At 42.2% G+C, this 15,920-nt stretch overlaps 1 protein-coding gene across 5 annotated transcripts in view; it reads left to right on the top strand.

The window, feature by feature from the left end:
* Nucleotides 1-15,920, top strand: part of RUFY3 (RUN and FYVE domain containing 3) — an 83,811-nt gene that overhangs the window by 32,600 nt on the left and 35,291 nt on the right. For all 5 annotated transcript variants that reach the window (XR_004645903.1, XM_034772138.1, XM_034772139.1 and 2 more), the window contains exons 2-3: nt 11,311-11,484; nt 15,397-15,514. Coding sequence is in view for 4 of the 5 variants with exons in the window: in XM_034772138.1 (XP_034628029.1) it covers nt 11,311-11,484; nt 15,397-15,514 (292 nt within the window). In the remaining variant the exon portion in view is untranslated. The remainder of the gene's footprint in view (nt 1-11,310; nt 11,485-15,396; nt 15,515-15,920) is intronic.

Here is a 15,920-nt window from a genome sequence, read left to right as displayed (position 1 = left end):
TTTTTTTTTGTTTGTTTTTTTTTAAGTAATAGTAGTTTACATTTAACATAGTACTGTACTGCATTTGTGCGTTTTTTTGGTCTCTGCTGCTGCCTTATTGCGTACTTCCAGTTCCAAGTGAGGTGTGTGGTTGACTGGTCAATTCATAACTCTGTCAAGTATCAGGGGGTAGCCATGTTAGCCTGTATCTACGAAAACAACAAGGAGTCTGGTGGCACCTTAAAGACTAATAGATTTATTTGGGCATAAGCTTCCGTGGGTAAAAACCTCACTTCTTCCGATGCATAGAGTGAAAGTTACAGATGCAGGCATTATATACTGACACATATTCCATGTGTCAGTATATAATGCCTGCATCTGTAACTTGCACTCTATGCATCCGAAGAAGTGAGGTTTTTACCCACGGAAGCTTATGCCCAAATAAATCTATTAGTCTTTAAGGTGCCACCAGACTCCTTGTTGTTTTCGTAGATACAGGCTAACATGGCTACCCCCTGATACTTGACAGAGTTATGAATTGACCAGTCAACCACACACCTCACTTGGAACTGGAAGTACGCAATAAGGCAGCAGCAGAGACCAAAAAAACGCACAAATGCAGTACAGTACTATGTTAAATGTAAACTACTATTACTTAAAAAAAAACAAACAAAAAAAAACACAAAGATTTGACAGGGTAAGGAAACTGCTTGTTTCATTTAAATTAAGATAGAAAAAAAATGCTGCTTTTAAAGTTTCAAAGCTGTATTAAGTCAATGTTCAGTTGTAAAACAACCATAATGTTTTATTCAATCTCCATTCCCAAGGTGTTCGTAACTCTGAGGTTCTACGGTAAATAGAATCTCTTGGGGGTAATTGCCTTGTTATTCCATACTAATTTGATCAATGGATTCAAAAAAGTACTATGACATGACAGTTCAATATTGCAGTAGTGTTTTGGTATTACATTGGGATATCACTGGAAGAGCTTCTCTTGTAGAGCAACTGTCTGATTGCAAAGATATAAGCTTCTGTTTACCTACAATAGCTTAGTAATCAGTCATTCCCAGTGATGGGAAAGTAATTTAAAAAATTGTGATAATTTAATGAGATTTAAGTAAAATGTAATATATTCATTCTGTATAGGAGGTGGCTCTTTAAGGGAACCTCACATCTTGTTCAGTGGTGAATCACAGAACTGGAAGGGACCTCGAGAGGTCATCTAGTTCAATCCCCTGTATTCATGGCAGGACTAAGTATTATCTAGACCATCCCTGACATGTGTTTTTTTGCAATCTGCTCTTAAAAATTCCTACTGATGGAGATTCCACCACCTCCCTAGGCAATTTATTCCAGTGCTTAACAACTCTGACAGGAAGTTTTTCCTAATGTCCAACCTAAACTGCCCTTGATGCAATTTAAGCCCATTGCTTCTTGTCCTATCTTCAGAGGTTAAGAACAACAATTTTTCTCCCTCCTCCTTTGTAACAACCTTTTATGTACTTGAAAACTGTTATCATGTCTCCTCTTAGTCTTCTCTTCTCCAGACTAAACACCCAATTTTTTCAGTCTTCCCTCATAGGTCATTTTTCTAGACCTTTAATCATGTTTGTTGCTCTTCTCTGGACTTTCTCCAGTTTGTCCACATCTTTCCTGAAATGTGGTGCCCAGAACTGGACACAATACTCCAGCTGAGGCCTAATCAGCGCAGAGTAGAGCGGAAGAATTACTTCTCTTGTCTTGCTTACAACACTCCTGCTAATACATCCCAGAATGAAGTTTGCTTTTTTTTTTTTTTTTTTTTTGCAACAGTGTTACACTCTTGACTCATATTTAGCTTGTGATCCACTAGGACCCCCAGATCCCTTTATGCAGTACTCCTTCTTAGGCAGTCATTTCCCATTTTGTATGTGTGCAACTGATTGTTCCTTCCTAAGTGGAGTACTTTGCATTTGTCCTTATTGAATTTCATCCTATTTACTTCAGACCATTTCTCCAGTTTGTCCAGATCATTTTGAATTTTAATACTATCTTCCAGAGCACTTGCAACCCTTCCCAGCTTGGTATCATCCGCAGACTTTATAAGTGTACTCTCTCTATGCCATTATATAAATAACTGATGAAGATACTGAACAGAATTGGACCCAGAACCGATCCTTGCGGGACTCCACTCGTTATGCCCTTCCATAGTGACTGTGAACCACTGATAACTACTCTTTGGGAACGATTTTCCAACCAGTTATGCACCCACACTATAGTAGCTCCATCTAGTTTGCATTTCCCTAGTTTGTATATGAGAAGGTCATGTGAGACAGTATCAAAAGCCTTACTAAAGTCAAGATATACCACATCTACTGCTTCCCCCCTATCCACAAGGCTTGTTACCCTGTCAAAGAAAGCTATCAGGTTGGTTTGACATGATTTGTTCTTGATAAATCCATGCTGACTGTTATTTATCACCTTTTTATCTTCTAGGTGTTCGCAAATTGATTGCTTAATTATTTGCTCCATTATCCTTCCATGTACAGAAGTTAAGCTGACTGGTCTGTAATTCCCCAGGTTGTCCTTATTTCCCTTTTTATAGATTGTTACTATATTTGCCCTTTTCCAGTCTTCTGGAATGTCTCCCGTTTTCCATGACTTTTCAAAGATAATTGCTAATGGCTTAGATATCTCCTCAGTCAGCACCTGCAGTATTCTAGGATGCATTTCATCAGGCCCTGGTGATTTGAAGACATCTCACTTGTCTAAGTAATTTTTGATTTGTTCTTTCCCTATTTTAGACTCTGATCTGACCTCATTTTCACTGGCATTCACTATTTTAGACGTTCCATTGCCACCAACCTTCTTGGTGGAACCAAAAACAAAGAAGTCATTAAGCACCTCTGCCATTTCCATGTTTTCTGTTATTGTCTTTCCCCCCTCATTGAATAACTGGCCTACTCTGTCCTTGGTCTTCCTCTTGCTTCTAATGTATTTGTATGTATAAAGCAATGCATCATCTGTTCAATTCCCAGGGGAGGCAAACTATAAGAATCCTGTCCATCCTTGATTTCAGAATGGATTTAAATAGTATAACGCGACCCGATATAATGCAATAAAGCAGTGCTCTGGGGGGGGCGGAGCTGCGCACTCCGGTGGAGCAAAGCAAGTTCAATATAACGCAGTTTCACCTATAACGCAATAAGATTATTTTGGCTCCTGAGGACAGCGTTATATCGAGGTAGAGGTGTGTACAAGTCTGTTTCCTGTAATTAAAACATTGTACTTATTTTATGGTTCACACAGAAAATTAATGTAAGGTATTAGTATTTCCCAGAAGCTAACAAAAGGAAATATTCAGAGATATTAACTTTGTTTTAATTGCAATCACATGCAGTATCTCTTTATAATGAACAACACTGCTATATTTCTGCCTTTTTTTTCTACACTGCATTTTTAGTATAGGTGATTATCCTCTACCTGCACTGTCAATTTTATGATTTAACAATCTGTGCAACATACAATCAGGTGAATTATAATATTAAAATAATAGTTTTGTAAAGGCAATCTGTAAACCTTCTTCACTAAAGTAACTCCTTTATTCAAGTCTGGCCTTCTGCGAGAGTTGAATTCTTAAATTATTACTTTGAAGTTAACTAAAATATATTAAAATAAATTACAAATGGATTTTGTTTGTTGCAAATTCCTCGTTTTAAGTTCTTCCATGTTCCGGGATCAAAGCCACAGTATACTTGGAGATTTCACACTTAGTGGAATAACAGAACACTACAAGGAAGTTATTTTATCAGTCCATCAACTGCTTGGGCAGGGACCCAGAAGAAAAACTGACTGACTGTACCTGAATTTGACTTTTACTCTGGAGACTAGAAATAAAAGAACCTATTACAACAATCAATTACTTCCTTAAATGTGTTTTCCAGAGTATAAAATAAACCTTGAATGGGTATTATCATAAGACTGTTTGCATGCATACCAAGTCTTCCTTTTATTCCTTTCCTACCATTCAGAAAGGAAAACACAAATTTCCTAGGAACTTTCAGCAATGGAATCCTAAATTTTAGGCTTCCTTAATAGTGAAAGTTAACCATTATTTCCTCCTTTAAAATAAATCCAGACTGGTTTGTCTTAACTTAAATATTCTTCTTATTTCTTCCATGTATAGTAGTAGATTTTCTGAGCTTTCAGTTTTAGGAGAGAGAGAGGAATTTTTTTTATTATGCACACATATTTAACTAGGAAAAGCAAAGCTTCTTTCCCTTTCCTCATCAGTTAAATTCTGTATTACCTTATCAAATTCCTGATCGAAACAAAAATTCGTTCCGTTCTTTGAAAACACCTGTTCCTTCTGGTGTCCAGCTGCCAGCCTTATTACATTCATGGTCTCCTGAGCTGCTTATCTGGTCAAACCGCCTCATGGGAGTTATGTAACACTTTGTAGTACAGAGGAGTATGCTTTATATTCAGTTCCAGATCTTTAGCAGTAGTTGTTGTCCATTCAGATCTAGGGGTTCTTTTTTTGTTGCAATGACAGTAACACTTCAGTTATGAGACCAGATCTGTTTCTCTCTAGTTCTGCTCGCCTCTAATAATAATCTTAGATATTGCCTTCATTGGTTAGATTAATTGTGGTGTCAGTTTTTGTGCTACCTTTGTCATCCAGCTTCTCATCCAGTTAGTCTAGTAGACATTAGTCATGTCTTAGGCTAGGTCCACACTATCCGCCTGATTCGGCGGGTAGAGGTCGATCCCAGAAGTGCTCCCCCCGTCGACTGCGGAACTCTTGCTCGCTGACCGGAGGAAGCGCTGCCGACGGGGGAGCTTGCCTGCGCCACGTGGACCCGCAGTAAGTAAACTTAGTTCGATCTAGGAAACGTCGACTTCAGCTACGCTATTCTCGTAGCTGAAGTTGCGTTTCCTAGCTCGATCCCCCGCCCCAGTGTGGACCAAGCCTTAGCCTCCAGAGAGGTTATAGAAGGTTGTAATTTATGTATCTGTTTGAGAATTTGCATAAATGTTAGTATGTTAGTGTGAAGCCAACTTCAGTGCATGTGCGTGTGAGACCAGAGTTTAATAGTAGTGTCCATCAGGGCCACGCATGCACCCCATGCTTCTTTGTGCTCCCCTATCAGGGCATAAAGGTCAAGATAATTGTGCGCACATGCACACCCCCGTTCCCTATTACTGCCCATAGCAGAGAGATGGAACCTGGCGAGTGTCTGACGTGCTAGTTCCTAGCTTTGGCTAAACCGTCTCAAATTTTCTGAAAACATCCAGGACTATTCTGGTTATCTTGACTTACAACTGTTGTGATGCATATTAACCTGTCTGGACTGTGTGTTGACTATTAGACACTCCCTTCCTCCCAAAGTACAGACTGTCCCTGTGCAGGACTATTTGACATGGCAGACTATGAGCTTCAAGCCCCGTCAACCCTCTAAAAGATGGATGTAGCAGGTGTATCTTCTGTTTAGGAGAGTCACATATATCAAATGGATATTTGGTGTGCTTGTTGTTTCTCTGCAAGGATGCATGTATCAAGAGATGTGAGACTGAAGCTCCATTTTCTGGAACAATCAATTAAGGACTTGTTGAACCCTGAGGAGATTAACTTAGAATCCTGCTAACAGGCAATCTAGCGTTGTCCAGTACCCCGGCTAGCAGACCAGCAACACTGAAAACTAGCCTAGAAAGACGGTGCTGAGAAAGGATCACTGGCACTATACTTCCCAGGGGTCAGCAGTGACCCAGCAGGCTTCCTGAGCAGGCATGCAGTGGCCAACCATGACTGGTCACTGCAGAAGTCCATCATAAAAGCTAATATTTTGTCAGTGGGGGGATTCTTGTAATAGATTTGTTTGCCACAGAAGGCAACACCAAATGCTCAAACTATTGATTCAAAGAGGCGTGAGGTCGGGCTCATTACTAGATGCCTTTCACCTTTGGTGGTCTTAAGGATTCATTCGCCTTCCTATGATTTCCCTAGGATAATATCAAAGATCCGACTGGATTAGGCTACAGTCATTCTGATAGCGTCTTACTGGCTGAAACGTTCTTGGCTGTCAGACCTCTTGCAGATTCATAGATTTATAAAGCCAAAAAGGACCACTGTGATCATCTAGCCTCTCATACCTCCCAACCTGCCCAGACATAGCCTCTCAGAGCCAAGGTCAGATCCTGCATCCAGACCTGATGGCTTGGATGTTGACTAGTTGAGCACTATTGACAGACTGCTTTCTGGACATTCTCATACAAAGCAGGAACCTTCCATGATGAAGATGTACTCCTCAAAATGGAAAAGATTTTTCCATATGGGCATTGCAAAACAATATGGATGCAGTAGAGGCCTGCAGTATTAAAGACCCTAGACTATATACTGCTGCTGAAACAGGTGGGACTGGAATTTAACTCTCTCAAGGTCCACAATATCAGCATGACATGCTCTGGTGTATATCATGTAGCCTGGCCCCCAGCCCCACTGTTAGGAGGCCTTAGCAACGCAGGCTCTGAATTGCAAGGGAACCGAGGATAAGGGCCATCCTGTCCTTTATGCCTCTATGGGATAACAAGGAGACACAAGGGCACATCCTTGATCCTGATGGACAGTGCTATTCAAAACAAATTCTGGACGTGCATGCACGAGGTTCATGCACACATACAGTGGGATGTGTACTGACCGCAACATCTTGAAGAATCACAAGTTACTGTTGGGTAAGTAACAGTTCTTTATTTCTGACATCACTAACACTTCCCTTCAATTTGGGAAGCTCAAGACTGCATCGATCCATCCAAAATAAGGAAGGCCACAGACTGAAAAATATTTTCAGATATGTGGCTTTGTTTTTAGGCATGTTAATGTTCTGCAGAGAGTCTGTGAAACGTTTGTAGACAGTCAGTGTTGGGGTTGTGCTGGTAGTCTCTTAATGTTCTTAGTTGGCATTTGGATTTGTGGTCCTGATGCCTGGATTGGAGGCTGCCAAGTGTTTCTACTAAGATTTGCTCCCTTTAGAAAATCATTTTGATGGAAGTAACAATAGTGAGGAAAAATAGTGCATGTCTGGTGGTGTGTGAGGTACATTAGAATAGCTGCTTTTCCCTTTTGTGTGTGTAAATTTAATACTTGTGAAAAGTGTCAGCTATGAAGCCTTCTACCCACAAAACAGGTCCAGTACAGGAAATGGCAGTGCATATGTATCCTCCCCAGTTCATAGGTGTAATTCAGCCCTGACATGAAGAGAACATCTCTTAGGGTAAAGAGGTAATTTGGTTCCTATGCCCATTCAATTACTGTTTTGCAGTAAGGGTCAGTTAGTACTTATAGCAGTGTCCACTGGGAATTGGAGTGAGATCTGCTAATCCTTAATGTTAAGAAAAAAACAAAAAAAATTCTTAACATTCTGAATGAATGGAGTTATTAGGTCTGATGAGGTGTACAATCCCACACTGGAGAGGAAGGGGCCAAGGAGGCTGCTCTGGGCCCACGTCACACTTGCAAGGCATGCACCAGCTGGTGGAGGAGCTTAAAAGGGAAGCAGAGTAGCTCACTTGCAGGAAGCCAGTGGAGGTGACCTTTGCTCTGAACTCTGCAAAAGGAGCACTGTGGGCGACCCAGCTGCCAGAGCTCCTCTCTACTGATGGTCTGCCCAACTTGCTGAAGGAAAAGGACTAGATATTTGCTAAGTTGAAGACTTCTTTGATTTATTTTGTTTTACGTGTCTTTGCTGTTCCCTGTTGCGTGGAACTCCAGAGTGCAGGACTCAGTGACCTACCTTTGGACATTGGAACCCGGAGGAGAGGGTAGGCTCAGGTTCCCCTACGCACCCCTATGGGGCTGGAGGAAAAAAGTCTCTTCCTGATACTAGAGACTGAGGACCAGAAGACCCCACATTCTAGAGAGTCCCGCCTCTGGGAATTCGGCCAGGTGAAGCCTGACACCCCTTGTTGGTCACCAGAACTAGCGTTTGTTGGATTCTTTACATACTCCGGAAGACATGGACGCAACTTGTGGCCCAGCCAGAAGTCTGAGCCTCAGAAGGGGGCAGATTACTGCAGGGCTGGAGCTACTATCAAGAGCGGGGCACCAAGACAGAAGAGCGCCTGTAACGCCTGATCACTAGGCAGCACCTATGGGGGAGCAGAGCCTTTCACACTAGATAACATGAAAGATACATTTGCTCTTTCATTAACAGGCCTGTTCCATACCAACACTCCTGGAAGTGCATAGATTACTTTGGTGTATTGTGGTGAATTCATATTGAATTTTTGTTCCTGTCGTTATCCACTGGTTAAGGGAAAAATGTGAAATACGGTTTTCCCCTTCGATTTCCTCTTCCTTTTGAAGTAAATGTAGCATGAAATTTGTAATTTGGAATATTAATGATATGCATTATAAGAGAGGAAATAGTGTTTTGGATTATGTTACTATTGCTTAGGGTTTTTCTATCCAGATACTTAAATGGCTTCCATCACCATACGTAGCTGAGCAGCTGTCAGGTATTTAAGTATAGAAATATATAATCTTGCTTCAGTTTCAAATATTTGTTTTCTTCACTTGCTTGCTGAATATGTGCATGCTTCTGTAGGGCAGAATACCATTCAGTATAGACACTTAGTGATCCTCAGTCATTTCTGCCACTAGGTCTACTAAAACTACTATCCAATGTGGTGAATGGGCAGATTGCATACTAAGTGGTAAAGGGTATGTCTACACTGCAATGAAGAACCCGTGGCTGGCCCGTGCCAGCTGACTCAAGCTCAGGGGGCTGTTTCACTGCAGTGTAGGCTTCCAGGCTTGGGCTGGAGCCCGGGCTCTAGGACCCTCCCACCTGGTAGGGTCCTCAAGCCTGAGCTCCAGCCTGAGCCCAGAAGTCTACACAGCAAAGAAACAGCCCTGTAGGCCAAGCCCCGTGAGCCCAAATCAACTGGCAGGGCCAGCCGCAGATGTCTAGTTGCTGTGTAGACCCACCCCTTGTGCACGTAGAGCTTTATAACAGGTAGAATGTGCCTTACAAAGAATGGAATCCCTTGCCCTGGGGAGCTTTTAGTCTAAAATAATGAGAGTACAATTCAAATCTGAACACACACAGTGGTGGTTGATCATTATAGCTGGAAAGCTTTGCAGAAAAGATGTATTTCCAGGAACGTTTTGAAGCAGGAAAGAAGAGTGCTTAGGGACATACGTTAGTTGGCACGCAGTTCCAAGTGAAAGGAACAGTATGTAAGAGACACAAAGGAGTAGTCAATGGGTGGAAAGTAGGCAGCTGGAAGGGGGAGTGTAAGAGCTCATCAAGGAAGTGATGTTGGCAGGAAAGGAGTTGTGCAACACGTGATTGCTTTTCCCCCTATTAAGGCACTATCTGTGCTAAAATATAACAATTGAGGGACCCAGTTACAATAGTGAAAGTAATACTGTAGACAGGACTGAAACCCATATATGGGCTAACACTTTAGCAATCCAGATTTCCTGCGTAGTGGTACGTGGCAACTTTTCATCCTTGTCAGGGGACAGTCATATCATACGTAGGCTCCCTGGCTGCTTGCTTTTATTTATTTATTTATTTATTTATTTAAAGATTATAGTGGGAATGGTGCTCTAGAGAGATGGGCAGAGTGACAAAAAATGATACTGTTTGAATTAGCATTTTGGATGGGCTGGAAGGAGGAGAGGCCTGAAAATAGGAAGTTTTAGTAGTTGAGGTGGGAAATAATTTGTCCATACTCTCGTTCTAGCAGTGAGAGGAGAATCTGTCTCATAGACGTTATGGTCAGAAGGGACCACATGATCATCTAGTCTGGCCTCCTGCACATCGCTGGCCACAGAACCTCACCCACCCACTCCTGTGATAGACCCCTAGCCTCTGGCTGAGTTACTGAAGTCATCAAATCATGGTTTAAAGTCTTCAAGTTACAGAAAATCCACCATTTACACTAGTTTAAGCTCGCAAAAGACCCATGCCCCATGCTGCAGAGGAAGGCAAAAAAACCTCAGGATCTCTGCCAATCTGACCCGGGGATAATTATTTTCCGACCTCAAATATGGTTATCAGTTAGACCCTGAGCATGTGGGCAAGACCCACCAGGCAGATACCTGGGAAAGAATCCTCTGTAGTAACTCAGAGCCCTCCCCTTCTAGGTCCCATTGCCACCAGTTGGGGATTTTTGCTAGTGGCAGTCATCAATGGGCCACATGCCATTGTAGGCAGTCACATCATACCATTTCCTCCATAAACTTACCAAACTCAGTTTTGAAACCAGTTTGGTTTTTTGCCCCCACTGCTCCTCTTGGAAGGCTGTTCTGGAACTGTCTTTGGTTATAAGATAAAATAAAAGTCCTGAATGAAGTGGGGATGGAAAGGAGGCATCAGAAATTAATTGCAGTTTGACTAGTTGGTGGTCACAAGAAGGATGTATGTTAGTAACATTGGTGTGATGGAAAGAGTTCTGAGTGGGAAGCAACTCAGTTTGGGGTGTGTTGCAGTTGAATTAACAAGAAGACATCAGAGTTGGAGATGGGAGACAAGACAGAGGATGATAAATTGGTGGATAAATCCTTAAGAGGAAGAGGAGCATGTTTGCAAATATCAGTAGTGCTCAGAGCAAACAGGCTTTTTAAATTTTAAACAATTCTCTTAAGTCTCAACTGTGTGGTGCTTTTGATTATTCTATGTGGGCTCAAACTAGAACTTGAAGGATCAGTACAGTACCACCCAGAGGCCTTGCTGTTCATATTTTGTTTTTGTATGTACAATATTTTGCTTTTTCAAAAAGATTCATTCTCCTATATGTGTGTCACTTATAGTTTCTGAATTGAATTTAGAGTTCCTTGTCTTTGAGAGAGGAGCAAAGTACTCTTGGCATTTAATTGCCTGCCCTCTTTCTATTCATTCTTTTCTGGATGCAACAAAGGTACAACCTCCTGCCAGATTACATGAGTCCTTAGGGCAAGTGAGGCTGCCATGACATTCAGTAATGCATTATAAGACATTAAGTAAACTATTAATGAATGTCTTCCAACACTGTTCCTTTTAAGGTTCATTTAACTAATTAAATATCAGGGCAGCTTCAGCATATGCCTGGTTATCTTCCTGTCTGTATATAGTTTTCCAACTTTGCCAATAAAGTTTTTTTTAAAAAGCCTTTGGTCAATTCTGATAGAGAAAATTTTCCCTAACCAAAGGCCTGAATGGTGTGGCTAAGATTAAACTGGGCCACTGCCACTTGAAAAATGTAGCCCTTAAATTCCTTAGTTTTGAAGACCAAGGAAATAGAAAGATGATACCCTGTACTTTAAATAACTCTTGTTACCAAATGCTGTCTTTTGATTTCTTATAGATCCTAATTATCTCATGGCTAATGAACGCATGAACCTGATGAATATGGCGAAACTGAGTATAAAGGGGTTGATTGAATCAGCCCTTAATCTGGGCAGAACACTAGATTCTGACTATGCACCTCTTCAGCAGTTCTTCGTAGTGATGGAACACTGCCTTAAACATGGCTTGAAAGGTAAGAACGTGCCTGTAAATGCCTACCTGACTTCTCTGCGTTGTGTGTGTGTGTGTGTGGGGGGGGGGTATGAACGCCAAGGATCGTCGTTTTCAAAATCTAACTTTTTAATTTTACCTTCCAAATCAGACTAAATAAAAGACAGATGCTACATTGCTACATTTTTCTTAAGCAATGCTCTTAAAATGATGTACCAGTTTTATAGGTAAATAATAGTACAATCCCTTTGGAATTTTACATTGCATCCTATGTGGTAATTAATCAGTCATGACTGATGTTGTTATGGTGAATGCCAGAGGCATTCGTTCCCATCAGCTATTTATTCTAGTAATAATAATGAAAAAATTGACCTTTAAGAAGCATAAGGACAGATGTCCTACAAAGACATGGTGTAAATTAAAGTGACTTCAGACTGTCCTGTGCTATGGAGTTTTGGTATGTATATAGAGTCCTTGTAGTACATAAAATAAAATGGACTGCTGCTCTAGCATACCTGGGGTATACGCAGCCACAAGGGGGACAAGGATTCTTAGGTGGCTTTACACTAACTTTTTGCCCCTCTGAACCTAGGTACTGCCAGGGCTGAGCCAATCTCCATTGCAAGTTTGACTAGCTTCAAGACTGCTCTAACTGATGCCAGTGAATGCCCATTCCCAAGGGACTGTTCTGCCAATCATGACTGCTCACATGCTTTGTGCTCCAGACCACCCACCATGCCAGCAGGGCCAGAAACGGCTGATGTTGGACTGGCTACATCAGCCCACAGTTAGGAGAATCCTCAGCTGCTGGTGCAAGGCAGCTTTAAAGTCCTCTTGTTCCCGTTGAAGCGCTGAGGATCTGACACAGTAGATTCCAGCACCTGATAAAAGAATAAATTTTTTTCATGCACCAAGCCAAAGAACTTGTACTCCTCAAAGAACCAACACAGATGTGTTGTGTTATGTGGTGTATGTAGGTCTTTTTTCTCTTAACGTTGGGGAAACATTTGGACTGGTGATGTATTTTTCAAGCCACTGTTTAAATTTCCTTTTTCCAAAACCTAAATCCCAAATCTTTGAAGGTGTGTACACAATTTTGTGTGTGCCAGGCTTGCATAGTGAAACATCACTGTGTGTGCATGTAGGTGTATATATGCACAAATCCAAAATTACATGCCTAGTTGGCAGTTTGGCCTTAAAAGACAACATTATGCACTACAAGCACACTGTATTATTTTAAGTGAGCACTTTAAGTACATTACATGAGTTGAATGATCATTGGATTAAAAAAACCTTAGCTAAAATGACCCCAACAGAAAAGACTTAAGAATTCTGAAAATAAATAGGAGAGGGATTTTGACTTCCCTTTCATGGAGGGAGTTGCACAGAAAAGACTGTAACGCTGGGAGGCTCATCCTCTGGTCTGATTTAAATATGATCTTGGAACGATGAACAAAGTCAGTCCATTTGATTTCCTTTGACCTGTGATGACATAAATTGAAAAAATCTGCTCATGGGCATAATCATCTGTAAGGAGTGTGTAGGGTTGTCTTTTACAGATTCTTGTAATTTTTACATCAATTTTGTTCATTGTGGATTGAATACAATTGACTAGGAACTGTTGCTGAATGATTGGTGAGAAAATTACTTTCTCAGCAAACTTATGATGCCCTAACTCTGTTCCTCCTCATGCATTAGAAATGTAGTATTTTTCCTCTTGCTTACTGTAGACTATGAGCGTTTCTCATTAGTTTTGTTACCTTTGTAAACTTCAGGGTTCTGTGGCTTAAACCTGAATTCCACTTTTCAAAATGGGCAAGCAGTGTGTATTTGACTTTATAATCTGTATACCTAATCAAATGTTAAACAGTCTTCACTGATTTTTTTTTTTACTGCCTTTATGAAATATTGTTACGTTGTTGAAATGAAAATTGCAGTTGCTTTGAAAAATGGACAGGAGGTTGTGTAAATTCCCTGCAGCTTCTATAAGTACCTCCTGCAAAGCTATTTTAGTGGTTTACAGTAGTACTTATTGAATTAGTAATTCTTATGCTGGCTATAGTAGCAGTATGCTTGGGGGATTAGTTTTCCTTTTTTATAACAGAAAAAGAACATCAGTATTACAAAGTGGGGCGACAATGCAGGTTTAGAAAAATTAACTTGTCCCATCAGTAGTGAGAGAAAAAGTTTCCATCATGAGTGTGGATGTCTACGCTATTAACTTCTGCTTTCAAGTTAGAAACAGAAACAAACTAGTTAGGTTTTGAAAATAACCATCCAAACAATAAGTGTTGTGTACCCAACTTTGCAAAAAGATGGCTTCCTTGAATCGAGTGCTGTCCATAGCTTTGGCATTAACAAATTTTGGATCAGTTGCACTGCTGCTGTTCAGAATCCTATGAATAGTTGTGAAATTGTCAACCAAATTAATTTCATGCTGTTGCTGCTTGAGAAAGCTATGCGCAAGGGTGGAGGCAGGTGTTGGGGAGAGGCTATGGGAGGGGTAGAATAGTGAAGACCCTACCCTTGTGAAGGAGTGTTGGAGGCTGAACAGGAGAGTAAAGAGACAAAGCTTCCAGTAGCGAGAAGGGATGGAGTTGTTACTTACTAGCATGAAGCTGATCTGACAGATGATGCCACCCCACACCCAGAAGAGAGGCCCATGACAGCATCCTGATAGAATTTCTAGCCCAGCAGCTGCAATTGGTGAAGAGGCTAGGGTGCTCACCTATATGTTGTTCTGGCTCTCGCAGGTGGGCCCCTAAGTACCATATTTGGTATCTGCCTTTGCTTAGGAAGTGTCTGTTTCAAGCCCTGAGCAAGTGCAGTGTCCTTACACATACTGATAGCAATATCTTCTATGCGTGAAGACATAAAAAGCAATCAGTCACACACTGGGCAAGTAGTAAGTATAATTTTCTGGTTCTGAATCTATCCCTGAACCCAGCTGTTTACAGGAAGTTAAATATAAATTGCAGGAGAGCATTGTCAGTAATAATTCTGAAACCAGAACTTTCTAGAGGTCTGGACTGGAGCACCCTCCTGTAGCAGATTGTGGCATGACTGGCACATCTGCCTCAGTTTCTTCCCCTCACCCCCCACAGTCCCCAGAAATAGTCTACGGAGTCCTCCGAAGTATAAAGATAGTCCTTGTGGGGTTCATTTATTACAAAAGTTCCATGAACATAAATCATAACCAAGGTCCCACAACCATCGCCCAGATTTCCCCAGCATAGTCCAGATGGTACATTTAATATACAGCTCCAGCGTCCTTCCCCAAGCCTCGGCTCTCCAGCACAGCCCTTCCAGCTGGTGTGCAGCCCTGCTCTTCCTGGTGGGAACCCTCACAGTCTCTGTGCTGGGAACATCTCTTACTCCCCCGGCCCTGTCATGGCTCCTCTGGGTCCAGGTCTCTGGTCCTGGAGGTGTCAGTGGATAAGCTGCACAGCCCTTCCAGCTGATGTGCAACCCTGCTATCAGCCTTCTCCAGCTTAGAGCCAGCAGGAAACTCCCTCTGCTTCTTGCTCCTGCCTTCAGCCTCTTCCAGTGCTGGCTCTCTGGCTTGAGGACACCAGCCAGCAAACCCCTCTTGTTGCTCTCCCACCTTCAGCCTTCTCCCAGATCCCAAACATACGTCTCTTCCCAGGGAGGGCCTTCAGAAAGCTTTCTGCTCTCTGCAGCTTTCCTGAGAGACCCTCTCACCAGGGCTTTCCCTGACCTTACAGCCCCGGGGTGTCACCTTGCCCTCCTTAATTTGCCAAATGCAGCCCCTGCGCTAGCATAGGAGAGCTGGTCCTGCTTCATTTACTGGGCCAGACACCCTGGGTCAGTCTCACTTCTGCTTTTAGTTCCACTTTGAACAAATTTGAGAATGTATTTAAGACAGTACAGATGCAAGAGAAACTAATGGTCTATTTATATCTTCTTGTTCTAGCCAAGAAGACTTTTCTGGGACAAAATAAGTCGTTTTGGGGAGCTCTGGAGCTGGTAGAGAAGCTTGTTCCTGAAGCTGGAGAGATCACAGCAAGTGTTAAAGATCTGCCGGGGCTTAAGTAAGTGAAATCCTGGGTATGTCTACACTTCTTCAGTAAAACGCTCGTGGCTGGCCCATGTCAGCTGGCTCTGGCCCACAGGGCTCAGGCTGTGGGGCAATAAAATTTGCAGTGTAGATGTTCAGGCTGAGGCCTGGATTCCAGGACCCTGAAAGCTGGGAGGGTCTCAGGGCCTGGGCTCCAGCCAGACCCCGAACATCAACACTGCAACTTTACAGCCCCACAGCCTGAGCCCTGCGAGCCTGAGTCAGCCGACACTGGCCAGCCGCAGGTGTTTTATTGCCGTGTGGGCCTGTCCCCTGATCTGTTGCTTTCCAGGCAGAATCATAGAACCATCGGGTTAGAAGGGACCGCAAGGATTATCTAGTCTAACCCCCTGCCAAGATGCAGGATTTGTTGTGTCTAA

The sequence above is a fragment of the Trachemys scripta genome, chromosome 5 (genome assembly GCF_013100865.1).
Source record: "Trachemys scripta elegans isolate TJP31775 chromosome 5, CAS_Tse_1.0, whole genome shotgun sequence".
In the NCBI taxonomy this organism is placed as follows: domain Eukaryota; kingdom Metazoa; phylum Chordata; order Testudines; family Emydidae; genus Trachemys; species Trachemys scripta.
Note: the sequence above shows the minus strand (reverse complement) of the source record. Positions and strands in the feature narration are given on the sequence as shown.